General features: G+C 34.1%; 4 protein-coding genes across 4 annotated transcripts; 3 read left to right on the plus strand and 1 right to left on the minus strand.

The window, feature by feature from the left end:
- Positions 1 to 3291: 3291 nt before the first annotated feature.
- Positions 3292 to 5113, minus strand: Pex14 (peroxisomal biogenesis factor 14). The gene is made up of 3 exons (XM_075304613.1): positions 4795 to 5113; positions 4422 to 4730; positions 3292 to 4350 (listed from the first exon to the last, which is right to left on the minus strand). The coding sequence occupies exons 1-3, from the start codon at positions 4897 to 4899 to the stop codon at positions 3910 to 3912; spliced, it is 855 nt and encodes a 284-aa protein (XP_075160728.1). The 5' UTR covers positions 4900 to 5113; the 3' UTR covers positions 3292 to 3909.
- Positions 5114 to 7410: 2297 nt separating this feature from the next.
- LOC142234483 (metaxin-2) lies at positions 7411 to 8529 on the plus strand. The gene has a single exon (XM_075305639.1). It carries the CDS (start codon positions 7527 to 7529, stop codon positions 8322 to 8324), a length of 798 nt encoding a protein of 265 aa, XP_075161754.1. The 5' UTR covers positions 7411 to 7526; the 3' UTR covers positions 8325 to 8529.
- Positions 8530 to 11114: 2585 nt separating this feature from the next.
- On the plus strand, positions 11115 to 16281 carry mib1 (E3 ubiquitin-protein ligase mind bomb 1). The gene is made up of 7 exons (XM_075308533.1): positions 11115 to 11684; positions 12326 to 12886; positions 12950 to 13618; positions 13682 to 15097; positions 15155 to 15424; positions 15486 to 15758; positions 15835 to 16281. Exons 1-7 carry the CDS (start codon positions 11397 to 11399, stop codon positions 15973 to 15975), a joined length of 3618 nt encoding a protein of 1205 aa, XP_075164648.1. The 5' UTR covers positions 11115 to 11396; the 3' UTR covers positions 15976 to 16281.
- A 580-nt stretch (positions 16282 to 16861) lies between these two features.
- Positions 16862 to 18257, plus strand: mRpS31 (mitochondrial ribosomal protein S31). The gene is made up of 2 exons (XM_075308537.1): positions 16862 to 17020; positions 17076 to 18257. Exons 1-2 carry the CDS (start codon positions 16983 to 16985, stop codon positions 18181 to 18183), a joined length of 1146 nt encoding a protein of 381 aa, XP_075164652.1. The 5' UTR covers positions 16862 to 16982; the 3' UTR covers positions 18184 to 18257.
- The last annotated feature ends 101 nt before the right edge of the window (positions 18258 to 18358 follow it).

Raw genomic sequence — 18358 nt, forward strand, 5'->3', positions numbered from 1 at the left:
TTCATGAAAATTTTATTTCTATAGAAAATTTCGTCAAAATTTTAATTCTATGGAAAATTTTGACAAAATTTTATTTCTATAGAAAATTTTGTCAAAATTTTATTTCTATAGAAAATTTTGTTACCATTTTAATTCTATGGGAAATTTTGTCAAAATTTTAATTCTATAGAAAATTTTTTCAAAATTTTATTCTATAGAAATTTTTGACAAAATTTTATTTCTATAGAAATTTTTGAAAAATGTTATCAAAATTTTATTTCTATTGAAAATTTTGTCAAAATTTTATTTCTATAAAAAATTTTGTCAAAATTTTATTTCTATAGAAAATTTTGTCAAAATTTTAATTCTATGGGAAATTTTGTCAAAATTTTAATTCTATGGAAAATTTTGTCAAAAATTATTTCTATAGAAAATTTTGTCAAAATTTTATTTCTATAGAAAATTTTATCAATTTTTTTATTTCTATAGATTTTTTTTATTTTATTTCTATAGAAAATTTTGTCAAAATTTTATTTCTATAGAAAATTTTGTCAAAATTTTATTTCTATAGAAAATTTTGTCAAAATTTTATTTCTATAGAAATTTTTGTCAAAATTTTATATTTATAGAAAATTTTGTCGAAATTTCATTTCTATAGAAAATTTTGTCAAAATTTCATTTCTATAGAAAATTTTGTCAAAATTTTATTTCTATAGAAAATTTTGTCATTTTTTTTATTTCTATAGAAAATTTTGTCAAATTTTTATTTCCATAGAAATTTTTGTCAAAATTGTATATCTATGGAAAATTTGTCAAAATTTTATTTCTATAGAAAATTTTGTCAAAATTTTATTTCTATAGAAAATTTCGTCAAAATTTTATTTCTATAGAAAATTTCATGAAAATTTTTTTTCTATAGAAAATTTCGTCAAAATTTTAATTCTATGGAAAATTTTAACAAAATTTTATTTCTATAGAAAATTTTATCAAAATTTTATTTCTATAGAAAATTTTGTCAAAATTTTATTTCTATAGAAAATTTTGTCAAAATGTTAATTCTATGGGAAATTTTGTCAAAATTTTAATTCTATGGAAAATTTTGTCAAAATTTTACGTCTATAGAAATTTTTGACAAAATTTTATTTCTATAGAAATTTTTGAAAAAATTTTATATTTATAGAAAATTTTGTCAAATTTTTATTTCCATAGAAAATTTTGTCGAAATTTCATTTCTATAGAAAATTTTGTCAAAATTTCATTTCTATAGAAAATTTTGTTAAATTTTTATTTCCATAGAAATTTTTGTCAAAATTGTATATCTATGGAAAATTTGTCAAAATTTTATTTATATAGAAAATTTTGTCAAAATTTTATTTCTGTAGAAAATTCTTGTGAAAATTTTATTTCTATAGAAAATTTTGTCAAAATTTTTATTTTGTCAAAATTTTATTTCTATAGAATATTTTGTCAAAATTTTATTTCCATAGAAAATTTTGTCAAAATTTGATTTCTATAGAGAATTTTGTCAAAATGTAATTTCTATAGAAATATTTTTCAAAATTTTATTTCTATAGAAATTTTTGTCAAAATTTTATTTCTATAGAAAATTTTGTCAAAATGTTATTTCTATAGAAAATTTTGTCAAAATTGTATTTCTATAGAAAATTTGGTCAAAATTTTATTTCTATAGAAAATTTGGTCAAAATTTTATTTCTACAGAAAATTTTATCAGTTTTTTATTTCTATAGAAAATTTTTCAAAATTTTATTCTATAGAATTTTTTTTCTATAGAAAATTTTGTCAAAATTTTATTTATATAGCAAATTTTTATTTTTATAGAAAATTTTGTCAACTCGAAAGTCGGACATATTACATTTCCAAATTTTCACTTTTTATATAACAATGTGAGTGATATGTATGTGAGTTTATAAAATTTATATTTGTTTGTATTCATAAGAGGGTCCCATGTTCATGTTTGTCAGTGACAATCATAAAGGCTAATATTGGGTAAAAAATAAAAGATCTAAATAATTCATATATAATATATGATTTTTACACTTTTGAATTTTCATTGCGAAACAGAAATCTAAAACTCAACTTATTACCCTATATCATACATGCTACACATAAAATGCAAACCATCGTCTAACAGCCAGATATAGTATTATAAAATGCATAATAACAAACAAACACAAATACCACAATTTTTAGCAAAATTGATTGAAAATCGTAGATATAAGACCAAACATTTTTTTGTTAAACTATAAACAATAATTCAATATTCGAAAAATATTAATAAAAATAAAAAATGTAGTTAAAAAATCCAAAGTATGTATTTATCAAATATTTTTTAAAAAGAGTGGCAAGGGAACAAAAGGATTGTCTTCGCATGGTGAGATGGATAAATTAGCTTCTAGCGCACATAAAGGTCATATCAAAAGAGTGATTCATATATAGATTAGCCATATTGTTTTAAATATCGACAGGATTGAATCAATATCATCCATTTAGTTTCAAATGGATAAATGATACTTACGTACCGGATTTAAAGCGATTCAGATCAAAAGTAAGATTCCACGGTCCCTAGAAATCAAATTTTGTGTTATTGTTCAATTGTTAATGCTAACGACATCGGTATCGAATGAAAAATACACATACAGGATGAAAAATACACATACGGATTCAAATCCGGAAATCTCTATTCGTTTGAATATCAAGAGGCGGCCAAACATGGCTAGATCGATTAACCACTTAACCACCTTCACCAATTTATAAACATAATCGGTTTCAGAACAATATCGATTCCCATGCTATGGGAGATAGCTATCTAGAATTAAAAATAAATGTTGGCAAAATTTTCTACAGAAATAAAATTTTGGCAAAATTTTCTATAGATATAAAATTTTGACATTTTCTATAAAAATAAAATTTTGGGAAAATTTTCTCTAGAAATAATATTTGGACAATTTTTTAAAAATAAAATAAAATTTAGGCAAAATTTTCTGTAAAAATAAAATTTTGTCAAAATTTTCTATAGAAATAAAATTTTGACACTTTGACAACATCTCCATATGTATGTACGGAGGTTGTAAATAAATTTAAACCTTTTATCCATGGACCAAAAAGTAGTCTAGATCGGATTAAAATGTGATTTTGATTCGATCTCATATATAGTCTAGACCAAAATGTTCATGGAGTTCACAATTATATGGCAATGGAAGAAACGACAAATAGAATAAGACTATAAAACAATTATTTGTACATTTTTTAATGAATAACACACCAAAAAAAAAAACTCTTATATTTAATAGCTCATTTTTAACAAGGACCTTGTATTTTAAGAGGCATTTAAACTAAAATAAAATAAAGTACATATTTAAGGAAAAAAAAAACATAATTTATGGCGGCGACTAGTTTCAAAAAAAAAAATCGCATACAGACGGGGTACATTCGGAAGCACATATTAGGCTTGTCATAAAAATACGTCCATTTCAGAATTATTTAGGGTTTAGCATGGACATCAAACTAAATTCTTTTTAGAAAACTTTTGGTTAACATTTGTTAGTTATAAACCAATATTGAATGAAACTTACTTAAACAATATAAAAAAAAAATCATAGGAATACAAGAGAGATATACTAAAACGAAACGCTTTTTAATGCAAAATTAAATAAAAGTAATGTACAATGCACAAAATCCACCACAAATAAAGAGACAACCATAAAACACGTGAGTAATTTAACTTTGTGTTTTGTCATAAACACAATCTTATCGGATTATCTATTTACTTTGGAAATAATCTCTTTGTCTTTATTCTAAGCAGAACGTTTCTCCTTGGAAATGCTACCAATCACTTGTAATGTTTTTTTTTTTCGACAAACATAAATCATATAGTGTATATCTTTAGGGAGTCTAAACCTATCTAAGATTTTACATAATTTCTAAGCTGGAATCACTGTTTTTGGTAACAACTTCAGTTTCGGATGAGCCTGAACCAGAGCCTACATCATCGATCTTTTCATTGTCATCCGATTGACTGTCTTTATGATGCCTTAGGTGATGAGGAGATGATGAGGACAATTGCCATGCAGGAATGGAAGGTCCCCCAACTCCGGTTACCAGTGGTGAAGCAAATTGTTTACGATTTAATAATAAACCCTTTATAGCCTCCAAATCGCTCTTGAATTGATTAAATTCTCGCATAAATTGTTGGGTTTGATCACGCTGCTCCCTGGCTAGAGACTCTTTGACTTGGGTCAGCTCAGTTTTAACCTCCCCTATACGAGTGTCAACCTTTTTGTCGATATCCGATAAAACTTCATCTGTGGACTTCTTTTTTCTTGTTCCGAATAAAAATGGCTCTAAGAATTTCTGTCAAAATGGTAAAAAGACAAAACATGTTTGTTTTTTATCCAAATACAATTACAAGGTGTACAACATACTTTCCAAAAAGAGTATATGGCATAGGCTACTCCTCCCAAAAGAGCCATAGAATTTAATATCTCTTTAAGCCTACCCAAGGCAGTAGGTCTGGTTGGTTGTATCGCTAATTGTGCATGGGTTTGTGTGGCATTTATACCCATATTAATAACAGTTGGAGCATTCGGATCCTGTGTAAAAACTCCGCTCCTCTCGCAAGCTATCTGTATCTCTTTTTCAGTTAGACCTTTGGACCGCAAAAACTGTTGTTTTTGTAATAGTGTAGTATGGCGTACTTTGGAATTGGTTAGAAAATTAACCGCAGTAGCTATCTGTAATCCAGATTAGAAAAACATCTAGATTAAAATTGAAATTTTTCATTGATCAAAAATTTACCAAAGCTTCTCGTGGGGCATCGTCACACACCGTCTCTCCATTTCCTTCATTACTTTTTTCCATTGTATTGTTGTCAAATAACACCGAAACCGTGTTATTTGACATTTTTATATCTATTTCTACGAGATTAATTTTAACCTACTTCTTTTGGAACTCAGTTCTAACACCCTGTGGATTTATCGATGCTTGCCTCAGACCCTTCTTACAACAGTCAAGTTGTTAATTATTTATAGCAACAGTTTTATTCACTTAACTCAATTTATGTCTTTTGTTTTAGCACCGTCCGTCGGGTTCTCGCATCAATTTTTTTAAGTGTTTATATTGATAGTTGATACCGAATACGAGTACCTCTTGCAATCAAATAGAAATTCGAACATAGTCGCTTTTCTAAATTTGGACGTAATTAACGCTCAACGCCTAAACTCATCGAAAGCAATCGTCGGTAGGAGAATTTTTATACCACGTCAACACTATGCTTGAAATATCGCTTTTTCGAGATTGACATAGCATCAAAAGCGAGATTAAAGGTTGATACGGTCAAAATTTGGTCAAGGGAAAACGCGTGTATATCGGTGAAATTGTTTATTTAAAAAATCAAATTGAATTTCTTTTTCAAGTTCAATTAGTATAAAATTCAGGAAAAATATTCAGTTAGGCTTTCGCTTTTCCAAATCCGTATTGCCGGGCCTCACGCTTGACACCTGCCATCAGATTTTGTACAGCCACCTTGTCCACCTTCTTCGCCGCAGAAAGCCAGTTTACCTTGAGCAGTTTTTTGGTCTTCTTTAGGTTCCGCTTGACAATAGCCCAGTACTTCTCAATTGGGCGGAGCTCTGGCGTGTTGGGAGGATTCTTGACCTTGGGAACCACCTGCACGTTGTTGGCGGCGTACCACTCCATGGCCTTTTTACCGTAATGGCAAGATGCCAAATCCGGCCAAAACAGTACGGAACAACCGTGTTTCTTCAGGAAAGGCAGCAGACGTTTATTCAAACACTCTTTCACGTAAATTTCTTGGTTGACAGTCCCGGAAGCTATGAAAATGCTGCTTTTCAAGCCACAGGTACAGATGGCTTGCCAAACCAGATATTTCTTTGCGAACTTTGACAGTTTTATGTGCTTGAAAATATCTGTTACCTTTCCCCTTCCTTTTGCCGTATAAATCTCCTGTCCCGGAAGCTGCTTGTATTCGGCTTTGACGTAGGTTTCGTCGTCCATTACCACGCAGTCAAACTTCGTCAGCAACCTCCGGGATCGCGCTTTGGCCGTCGTATTTTGTTTATCATCGCGATTTGGAGTCACTACCTTCTTGTATGTCGATAGTCCGGGCTCGTTTTTTGGCTCGATGCACGGTTGTAGACGATACACCCAGCTTATTTGCGGCATCTCGGAGAGAGAGGTTAGGGTTTCGCTTGAAACTACCGGCAACTCTCTTTGTCGTCTCAGCGGCTTCCGGTTTTCGATTTCCCCCCGATCCAGACTTCCTGGCTGTCGACAAACTTTCCCCAAACACTTTAATTACATTTGTAACGGTTGATTTGGCAACTTTTAGCGATTTTGCCAGCTTTGCGTGCGAGTAGCTCGGATTTTCGCGATGCGCGAGCAAAATTTTGATACGCTGCTCTTCTTGCTTGGACGGCATTTTGACAACTGAAGAATGAATTCCAAAATCAAAATAGGAGCAACATTCTACACACACACCTTCAAAATGAGGGGTGTTCAGGGTTTTTAAATGCAAAATTGAAAGAAATACGTCAAGCTTATATTGACCAAATTTTGACCGTATCACCCTTTATTAATATAAAAAAAGAGATTTAAAGAATAGAGTGAAATTATGATTTTTTTTTTGCGGCAAATACGGAACAATTTTGAATTACAGTATACTTCACATAAATTTTACAACGCTTCCATAACAGAATAATGCGAAAATTGAAATAAAAAACAATTTAACAAAATAAGTGGGTTGACAAACAAAATGACCCTTCCTGTATATAATATAACACCTGCCAGCATATATCTGCTTTATATTGGTCTGTTTTAATAAAGTAAACGCGAAAATTTCAACGTGAAAAGCGAACTTAATACCTCATACACATTTAACTTCCAAGATCCACTTTAACTAGATTTCAACTGTCATTTGCCATATAAAAAAGGGATTTCAAATTGACTTATATACCTCATACCTTAGGCTCGAAATCTAATAAAAGTGGATTTTAAATTGCTTATTTAGATTTCGAGCCTAATGTGATGTGAGCTATAAAGGTATGTTGGTGAAAAATTGTCCAAATACAATATGGAATAAAGTGACATTTTTTCAGATATCAAGAATAAAAACATTGGCAGCCAGACGCCAGTACATCAGTATCACTAGGTAAATAAAATGGAAACAACTTTTCGGCAGTAAATAAAATAATTCTAAGCAATTTCTTAAATTTAAATAGATAGATTTTAATTAATTATCGAATACAAATCATTCGCCCAACATTATCGACTGCGCGACCCGGCGATTTTTTCTCGTCATCTGTATCAAATTGTTCGCCTGTCGACTGCCATCAATGATGTGTTGTGGCACTCTCTCTCGTCTACTATACGTTACACAATAATCGAGATTTGTTTACATCTGTTCCGACACTTTCGTCATCGTTTTATTTTCATCCAGAAGGACTTATAAATTATTGTGTAAGCGCGCACGGGACACTGAGAGCTAAATATCCTTTAAATGACCATCTGTAATGCATACATCACAATTACTAGTCGAATATAACACAAAGGAAAAGATGAGTGAGCCATGGGAAAACGCCACTCTCTATCAGCCATATGAAGCCGAACAGATATTATTGGCCGAGAACTCCAGTTGCCTTGCGGTAAAGGCTTACCTGAAGATGTGCAACCTGCCATTCGAAGTAAGATCTTGTGCTAATGCTGAATTCATGTCCCCCGGAGGCCGAATGACCAAATTACCAGTACTGCAATGTGGTGCTTTTGTTTTCGCCGAATTTGAACCCATTGTTAACTTTGTGGAACACAAAAGTGGTGCTATAGGACAGTGGTTGGATGAAGACGAAAAGGCCGAGATGCGTACTTATGTGTCACTAACTGAAAATATATTTACAATGGCGGAAATCTACCTTAGTTTCATGGTACCACGTGTGTATGAGGAAATCACATGTCCTCGGAACGGGTGCGTTTTTCCCTGGCCTCTGAATAAAATACAAAATTGGTCAAAGAAACAACACGCAAAGAAATTACTTAAAGTATATGAGTGGCACGATATGGAGATTGAAGATGTTATGGAGAAGGTGGAAAAATGCTGTGAAACTTTAAATTTTAAACTAAGTGAAATTGATGGACCCTATTTCTATGGAGAACAGCCTTGTGAATTGGATGCGGTTGTATTTGGTCATTTATTTTCCGTACTTACAGTAAATTTGCCTAATATGGCTCTAGCACAAAGTGTGCAGAAATTCAAACCTTTAGTGCAATTTTGCCGTTTTATAGATGACAAATATTTCCAAATGAAAAACCTGTAAATACTTAATTATCCCAGCCAATTTTGTTTCTGTTATCCAGTCATTACAAACTAAGTATTTTTATTAATGAATGTGTCCTCTTTGTCCTTGTTTATTTGCCACTATCTACAAAAGAACAAATTTACTTTACAATAGACTTAACTGAACTAATATATTGTTGAAGCGGTTATGTTCCGTTATGAAAACTTGCATTTTCAGCTCTGAATATATGTGGCTTTTATTTCATCAGGTAAATGTAAGTATTTATAACATGTTTGTATCTTGTTCGAGTCATTGAAAAGAAACCGCCAGATACAAATCTATACATGTTTCCGTTCGGGCAAATGAACTTTTCCATAGTCTTTAGTATAGATCTGGCTGGGAAAGATAACTCAATTTGGGTCCTATATGCCTACAAACAAGTATATACGGCCGTAAATTCGGACAGGCCGAATCTTATGTACCCTCCACAATGGATTGCGTAGAAACTTCTACTAAAGACTGTCATCCACAATCGAATTACTTGGATTGCGGCAATACTTACGGATGACAAGGTATCTTAAAACATCTTAACAGCGTCTTCTAAATTGTAAGTTAGTCCATGCGTGGTATATATTAGACAAAACAAAGCAGATTACATAAGTATATAATTCATTTCTTGACCGGTATATATATGGGGAAGTCAACAAACAATAACGAACCGCTATGAACTTTAGCGCGGTAATTAGAGATGAGGAATTGAAATATGGGAATCGCTTTATATGGGGCTATATACAATTTTGAACCGATATGGACCAATTTTTGTGTGATTGGGGAATAATTTTTGCATGGTTGATAGAGACCATAAACTAATACCATGTACCAAGTTCAAGAGGCTCCAGAGTTAAAATCTGGAGATCGGTTTATATGGGGGATATATATATATATAATTATGGAACGACATGGACCAGTTTTTGCAACGTACAAAATTTCAACCGGATCGGATAAAATTTGCTCCCCCAGGAGGATCAAAAATGTGGGGATCGGTTTATATTGGGGCTATATATAATTTTGGACCGATATGGACCAATTTTAGCATGGGTGTTAGACTAACACCACGTACAGTAGAGGTTCCACAAACCAAATCTTAACGTCGGTTTATATGGGGGCTATACGTAATATGGCCCATTTGCAATAGCATCCGACTTACATAAATAACAACTACTTGTGCCAAGTTTCAGGTCGATAGCTTGTTCCGTTCGGAAGTTAGCATAATTTCCACAGACGGACGGAAATTATGCTAGTTCGACTCAGAATTTAAAAGTTGCATTTTGTCAATCTGAAACAACCAGGCAGCGTATTGATCATCTTGGTTGTAAATATTTTAATGATCTACCGCTTAATTTAAAAGAGATTGAAAATCTTTCTGTTTTTAAAACTAGTCTGAAAAAATACTTACTAGAACGCATTGATGAGCTCCTGATATAATGTTTGTATTATAAAATATATCAGTTTTATATAATGAATTTTTGTTAAATGATTTGTATTCTTTGATAATATTTATTAGTTAATGAACACATAAACATATGTATATATTACCAAGTCAGTCTCTATAATGCCTAATGGCGCAGAGACGAAGTAGAGCTATGTTTTGTAATTATTTTTCTCAAAAATACTAATAAATACAAAAAAAAAAAAAAAAAAAAAAAAAAAAAAAAATTTCACCACGACCCAGTGACACCAATATTTCAATGTGTTACAAACTGAATGACAAAGTTAATGCATTAGGTTTAATAGTTAGTTTTAAGTCAATTTTTCCCAAATTGTACTAAATTATATCAACATGTTGTCCTATAGGGCGTTGGTTGATTAAATAAATGAATAAATAAATTATTACCATACGAATTCCTTCGATAAATTGCCAGTAAATTATTATGAATATATATGAATATAATTATTATATAATTATGTATATGAATATAATTTAATAAATGAACGTATATTTTTGCACTTCTAATTTCACAGCACTCACTTTTTTTGCACACATTTCATCGTTTTTGGAGTAAAATAACACTTTTTAAGCAGATAATTTTATTCAACTGGTTTCTCAATATAAATGTTAAGATTTAACATGAATGAGCTTGTTTTGTTTTTATATTTCAAAGCGCGCAAACCGAATATAAATCGGCCTTAACTATACGTCGTTATTTAACACACTTACGACAAACATCGTAGCTCGTTGTAACATCTACGCAGCCAACAGATCAATTTAACGGCATTATCAAATAAGAAAAGGAAACAGTCAGGTTTGATAATGTCGACATTTTTATACTTTTAGAGTAAAGCTAAGTACCCCCACGAAACATTTGGTACCTTATTTAATCTTCTTTAAGTTCATACACTAATATACGAACACTAGTCCAAATCTGTTTACCGATATAATCAATTGTGATATATGTGCCAAATCGAATAGAAAATTTAACAAATTTAGAAGCACAGTTTTTATTTTACGTTTTGATAAATAATATTTTCCTATTTTACCTCTTTCGTTATACTGAATTTATGATTTACACTTTCCATCCCAAATCATGATAATCTGAGGAAAGAAACAAGAATGTTAAAATGCAGAAAGGAAATAAAAACTCTGGGCTCGAATTCATTAATTTGAAAAACAGGTCTTTGTGTGTTAACCACTGTATAACGGTGGCATTAAAAGTCCATGCCGCTTATAACTTTGGAACTAATTTATTTTGGTGTTACTTTCCCAATAAGTACAAAAGTACCGTACTGTTTCATAACTGATTTAGTACCATGCCATCAATGGCATTTACCATCTCTGGAAACAGTAGATTTCTCTTTGCACCTGATAAATATCGTCAATACAATTTAATTTCGTCATATAGCAATGGAGGAAAATGTATAAATACATTAAAGAATAGAAGTCGATATTATAACGAACAAAATTTTATTGAAATATATTGTGAAGTAGTTAACAATTTGTTAAATCTCAAATTGGTGAAAATTCACAGAGTACACACACACAGACGTCGTGTACAATCATATCATCTGTACACTCGTATTTCTCATTGTTATTCGAAGCTGAAATTTAATTGAATGGCTTGTTCGGCCCCAGCAAGCAAAGATGCAAGTACAGGCCCTACGTCATCTTTAGTACCGTCCGTTCCCACTGGAGCTTCGTCTTCCGGAAGCTCTGGAGCTGTGGGTGGCGTTGGAGTGCCAGCGGCAATAGCATCTTCAAGGGGTGGTGGCCCATCTGCTCAAGTTGTTGGTGGTGGATCTGGAACTTCTGGTGGGAATATCGTAAACAGGCAGACGCGATTTGCCATGGAAGGTGTCGGTTCACGGGTTATACGAGGACCCGACTGGAAATGGGGAAAACAGGTAAGTGGGAAAGAAATTTTTCATTTAGCATGGTATACTGTCTTGACCTTTCATTTGACTTTATGGGCGACATTCTGCTTGGTTGATTGACAATAATTGTATTTGGTTTAGGTTTGCCATTTAAAATAATGATGTTTTCTTTGGACAGTAGATTGGGGTAATTGTTTTGCAATTTAATAAAATTTTGTCCGTCATTAATTTTTTATTACTAGGAAGTGTTTTGTATGCATTGAAAGCATCATCATAAACCAAATATAAATGGATATTTCCACATCACTATATGATCTCATTCGCCTTATGCTAAACAAAACTTCAATTACATCCCATTACATATTTCGAACAATATGGCAGTAGGAATAGTAGGGATATGTTAACATTTTGATATTGTATCTCGAAATCATTCTTGGCATAGAGAGTGATGAAAATTATAATCTGGTTTCTAAAAAGTTTCCCAGCAAAAGTTCGGTTTCAAATTGCGAGTAGTTCATGTTGGCCAACATCAAAAGCCTACTATCCAAAGTCAATATCGACTGCGGTATCCCTAGCATAGATATTGCAAGTTGCATTATAAACTAATAAATGATACTACCATAGAAAATGATTCTTATTCATTGATGCATTTTTTCAAATCCACTATCCAGGACGGTGGTGAGGGTCATGTTGGTACCGTTCGTAATTTTGAATCATCTGAGGAAGTAGTTGTTGTCTGGGACAATGGAACTGCTGCCAATTACCGCTGCGCAGGAGCATATGATTTGCGAATTTTGGATAGCGCACCTACTGGTATTAAACACGATGGTACTATGTGTGATACATGCCGCCAACAACCAATATTCGGAATTCGTTGGAAGTGTGCCGAATGTGTGAATTATGATCTTTGTTCAATTTGCTATCATGGAGACAAGCATCATCTAAGACATAGATTTTATCGTATTGCGACACCAGGCGGTGAGCGCACAATGTTGGAGCCTAGACGCAAATCGAAAAAGGTTGCTGTGCGTGGTATATTTCCGGGTGCTAGAGTTGTTCGTGGAGTTGATTGGCAATGGGAGGATCAAGATGGTGGTGTTGGTCGTCGCGGTAAAGTGAATGAAGTACAAGATTGGTCATCAGCATCACCACGTTCCGCAGCCTATGTGGTGTGGGATAATGGGGCGAAGAATTTGTATCGCGTTGGTTTCGAAGGAATGGCTGACCTAAAGGTAACCAACCACTTTATTTCTTGAACAAATCACATTCATTGTGTCGATTATTGTAATTCATAGGTGGTTAATGATGCCAAGGGCAATACTGTATACCGCGATCACTTACCTTTGTTGGGTGAAAATGGTCCCGGCAAGGGACCCCATGGATTTCAAATTGGCGATAAAGTCACTGTGGACTTGGATTTGGAAATTGTGCAATCATTGCAACATGGTCATGGTGGTTGGACCGATGGCATGTTCGAATGTTTGAATAATGTCGGCTTGGTTGTGGGTATTGATGAGGACCATGACATAGTAGTAGGCTATAATTCAGGCAATCGATGGACCTTCAATCCGGCTGTCCTTACCAAGGTAGCTTCACCCACAACAGCTCCACCAGAATTCCAAGTGGGTGATATCGTTAAAATCTGTTCGGATGTTGAAAGTATAAAACAACTACAACGTGGCCATGGAGAATGGGCCGATGCCATGCAACTAACATTGGGCAAAGTAGGAAGGGTACAACAAGTTTACCACGACAATGACTTGAAAATTGAGGTTGGAAACACATCATGGACTTATAATCCAATGGCAGTTACAAAGGTAGCTTCCGCAAATGCTGATGGAAGCTGTGTTCCAGTCATATCAAGCGGGGAACGTTTGTCCGCAATATTAAAGAAACTATTTGAGCCCAGTGTATCGGGTGATGCCACCGAAGAATTTGTTAAAGCAGCCGCTAACGGTTATGCCGTAAGTTTTGACGAGAAAGTAATTTTAACCAGTCTTTTAAAAATGTCTTCTTTTGATTGTCAGGCTCGTTGTGAAGAATATCTTACTGGAGCTATACAGACAGCAAGTAGCTCATCTTCCGCTGCAGCTCAATCAGTCGCCACCAGCGCCTCATCTTCTAGTATTAGCACAATTGCTGACGTTAATGGTGTTTTTGCTGGTCACACTGCACTACAAGCCGCAAGTCAAAATGGACACATTGAGGTCATTCATGTCCTCCTCAGCCATAACGTAGATGTGGAAATTGAAGACAAAGATGGTGACCGGGCTGTACATCATGCAGCTTTCGGTGATGAGCCTACGGTCATTGAGCTTCTATCGAAAGCAGGGGCCGATCTGAATGCCCGTAATAAACGACGACAGACTGCCTTGCACATAGCTGTCAATAAAGGTCATCTAAATGTGGTAAAAACTTTACTCGGCTTAGGCTGCCATCCCAGTTTACAAGATTCGGAGGGCGATACTCCGTTACATGACGCCATATCGAAGGAACACGATGAAATGTTAAGTTTGCTCCTCGATTACGGAGCCGACATTACTTTGACCAATAACAATGGATTTAATGCTCTCCACCATGCCTCCTTGAAAGGAAATCCCAGTGCTATGAAAATTTTGCTTACGAAAACCAATCGTCCTTGGATTGTGGAAGAGAAAAAAGACGATGGTTATACTGCATTGCACCTGGCTGCTTTGAACAATCATGTGGAGATAGCCGAGTTATTGGTCCATAGTGGAAAGGCAAATATGGACAGGCAAAATGTTAATTTACAGACTGCATTACATCTAGCAGTGGAAAGACAACATGTACAAATCGTTAAGCTTCTAGTTCAGGAAGGGGCTAATCTGAATATTCCTGATAAAGATGGCGATACTCCACTACATGAAGCTTTGCGACACCACACTCTGTCGCAGCTAAAGCAACTGCAAGATGTCGAAGGATTTGGAAAACTGCTGATGGGTCTTCGCAATCCCAACAATAAGAAAGCTTCGGCTTCTATAGCTTGTTTCCTGGCGGCTAATGGTGCCGACCTGACTTTGAAGAACCGTAAATTACAAACGCCTTTAGATTTATGCCCTGATCCGAATCTCTGCAAAACATTGGTTAAATGTTATAACGAACGTAAAACTGATGACTCTGAATTGCCAGGTAATGTAGCAGGGACGAGCTCAAGAGCCCGTGCATTGGCAGCGAACGCAGGCTCCACTGTTGTTTGTCCCAGGCCATTGTCTGCAGTTGAAACAATTGGCTTAAACGCTTCATCAAACAATATACCCATGGCATCATCGGGTTCAAGCAATGCTGGTTTGAATACTCTATCACAAGACTTGTCTCAATCTCTTAATTTGGCTGCTCCGTCAAAGGTAGATGTGGCAAATAGTGTTTCTACGCTTGAAGAATGCTTTCTTTGTTCGGATTATAAGAGGGATACTGTGTTTAAGGTGAGCTTTCCAAATAATCACTTGAACATTTGATTTATGAGTGATCTTATCTTTTAGCCTTGTGGTCACGTTTGTTGTTGCGATAATTGCGCACCTCGAGTTAAAAAATGTCTTATATGCCGTGAAACCGTGGCGTCTCGAGAGAAAATCGATGAATGCTTAGTTTGTTCAGATCGCAGGGCCTCAGTATTCTTCAAGCCCTGTGGTCATATGGTCGCCTGTTCGAATTGTTCTGGTCTTATGAAAAAGTGTGTATTATGTCGTACACAAATTGATGAGATGATGCCATACTCGTTATGTTGTGGAGGTGAAGGTAGCATAGAAAAGGTATAGTTGCTCCCATTTAGTTGGATTTCGAAGGAAAATAACGAAAGTAAATTATTTTTAGGTACAGAATCCCAATGCTCACAACGAAAATGAAAAACCACAAGCAATGTTGGTCAGTGGATGTGGTATCAACACTTCTGGTCATGGAGTAGCAATGAATAATACCGTAACCACCACACCAAATGGCAATAATAATCATGTTCAGGCCCAAAATAATATACTGGCGCCAAATAACACAGGCAATAGTGTGCTTATGGCACCTTCAAATGTTAACAATTTCCAAGTGGATGATGTTCAGAAACTCAAACAGCAGCTCCAGGATATAAAAGAACAAGTAGGTTTACATATCTAGATATATTTATGATGTTTACTATTTATATATTTTGTTGTTGTTGTTTATTTTTCTCCAGACTATGTGTCCTGTTTGTTTCGATCGTATGAAAAATATGGTTTTCCTTTGTGGTCATGGTACATGTCAGAATTGTGGTGATCAAATCGATGGATGTCCCATATGCCGCAAAACAGTGGAAAAACGAATTTTATTATTTTAAAATTAATTTCATTCAATTCCCTTATACTCGAGAACGATTCCTTTTAGAACCCTGCCTTATATAAAAACATTTTTATGTTTAACTAGTAGTAGTCGCTTCCTGTCGTTATGTCTATGCCGCCATTTATTACATTCATTTGCTTTTTTATTTCTATTCTCTGAAGGGTATAGACAGCGAATTCTATAAATGATCACATTAATTGGGTCTAATCTAGTTTGCTTAAAGCTTCTTATTTTATAACACACACAAGACCTACTCATTCTCTCTATTTTTTTTTTACAAATATATATAATTTATATAAAACTATACCACACAATTTTTAAATGCATATATATCAAATACGAAAAACAAAAATTAATTTATGGAGACTTATTTAAAATTCCCTAAGAACATGGTTTGGCTGCGATCGCTTATTTCAATAGCACAGATACAGTCGATTTTCAAGATATGGCATGAATGTGTATCTATCAACAGGATCCGCGAAATTGATTTGATTTTCATCAGGAGAATCTACGTGGTACCATTTTTGGGCAAAAGCCAGCTTTCGAATAATATATTCTTGGCTGACTATTATTAGTTTAAAAAATTTGAACAAACCTTTTAGAAATGTTGAAAACAACACAATTTTAAAATTGTCTGAATTGAAACCGGCCTTTGAAGATATTTCGGGCGTATTGTGAACGTATTTTACCACCCCGTAAGAGAAAAATGGGTATGAGTATTTTTCGTAAACTACGTTCACACAATAATTCCTTTTGTGTGAACGCAGTTTATGATATATACCGCCAACCGACAATCTCTATTGTTGTGTTTACACAATTCCACTTTTTGTTTGCATTAAACTATAATTATCGATAAAAAGGCATCTCCACTCGATAACGAATTATCGATTACCTTAGCGGGATGTCGAAGGGCTGTTGTCGAGAAACCATATGTTCGCTGGTCATGTAACTTGTGGAGATATTAAAATATTTTACTATTCTTGAATAAAAAACAAATATACAAAAATGTTGAATGTATACAAAACGCAAGAATTATTACTGAGGTAAGTGTCGTAGTTGATATTACCGGAAAATATGTCAATGAATATCCATTTACAGAGGTGTGACTTCACGTTTCTTGCTCGGCATTAGAAAATACTCTAGTAATTATGATTCCTCTGATGATGAAAAGGGCTCTATAAATTCCAAAACGAAACAACCTAAAGAACCGGCAGTAACGGAAGAATCTGCTTCGTCCAAGCTAAATCGCCTTTTGGCCTCTATGCAAACGGATGATCACATGAATTTGAGCAAAAATGTCGATGTTGTTCCACGACCGGGTGAAGCAAACAAGAAAAAGAAAATGCAAATTAAGCAAAAGATCGAATCCAAAGATATATTTGTTGCTGCGAAACGTGTGGCTTCCATGTTGGGAGAAGAAAACAAACAAAAAACTGAGTCTGAATTGCTGACAAAACTTCTGGGTAAGAAACCGAATCTGGATAATGCAAAATCTACCCCAGATTCCAAGGACGGTGAAGCAGAATTAAGTTTGAGTGACTTAATCGTGGGTATGAAAATAGATCGCCGTCAATATCCTAAAGATTCGGCGCCGACACGTAGTGAATATGTTCGTCGTTCAATTGCTGCTAAAGGTAATCAAAAACAATACCGCAAAGATGCATCCAAAGAAAAACGGCCAATGCAACGCAATCGAGAAGCCGCTACCTACACGGGTAGTGTTAATCTTTTTGGCAGTGACCCATTGGGTATATTCACCGACCCCACTAATCTGAGCGACTCTAAAGATATACTGCCCACCTGGTCATATCTTGAAGGGCAATCTTTAAAACTTCAAGTTAGCCATCCACCCTCAAACTATTATGAAAAACTTGCTTTGTGGACAGAACAAGGCAAGGTTTGGCGGTTCCCAATTGACAACGAACAAGATTGGTTGGATGAAACAGATGTAGATTTTTCCGAACACATTTTTCTGGAACAGCATTTGGAAGGTTGGTGTCCCAATCGTGGACCCATTAGACATTTTATGGAATTGGTGTGCGTGGGTCTATCTAAAAATCCCTTCATCACAGCTAAGGAAAAGAAAGACCACATTCTATGGTATCGCGAGTATTTTGAAGCTAAGAAGGATATTTTGAAAGACTTAATGGTCGAAGAAAAGAAAGCAAAAAAGAGTGTAAAGGAAACGCCACAAGTTGAAGTCTAATTCTACCGCCTTCTTATTTTTTTCTTGTTATGTTTAATAATAAAATATGCGAAATTTTTAAATTATATCCTAAATTGACTCTTTGTTTTTGTCTTATATTCTGTATATAATTTATTGCTGAATAATAAGACATCAGAGAGGTGGCAATACATTGGAACGGTTATTTTAGTTCAGT

The sequence above is a fragment of the Haematobia irritans genome, chromosome 4 (assembly GCF_050003625.1).
Source record: "Haematobia irritans isolate KBUSLIRL chromosome 4, ASM5000362v1, whole genome shotgun sequence".
In the NCBI taxonomy this organism is placed as follows: Eukaryota; Metazoa; Arthropoda; class Insecta; order Diptera; family Muscidae; genus Haematobia; species Haematobia irritans.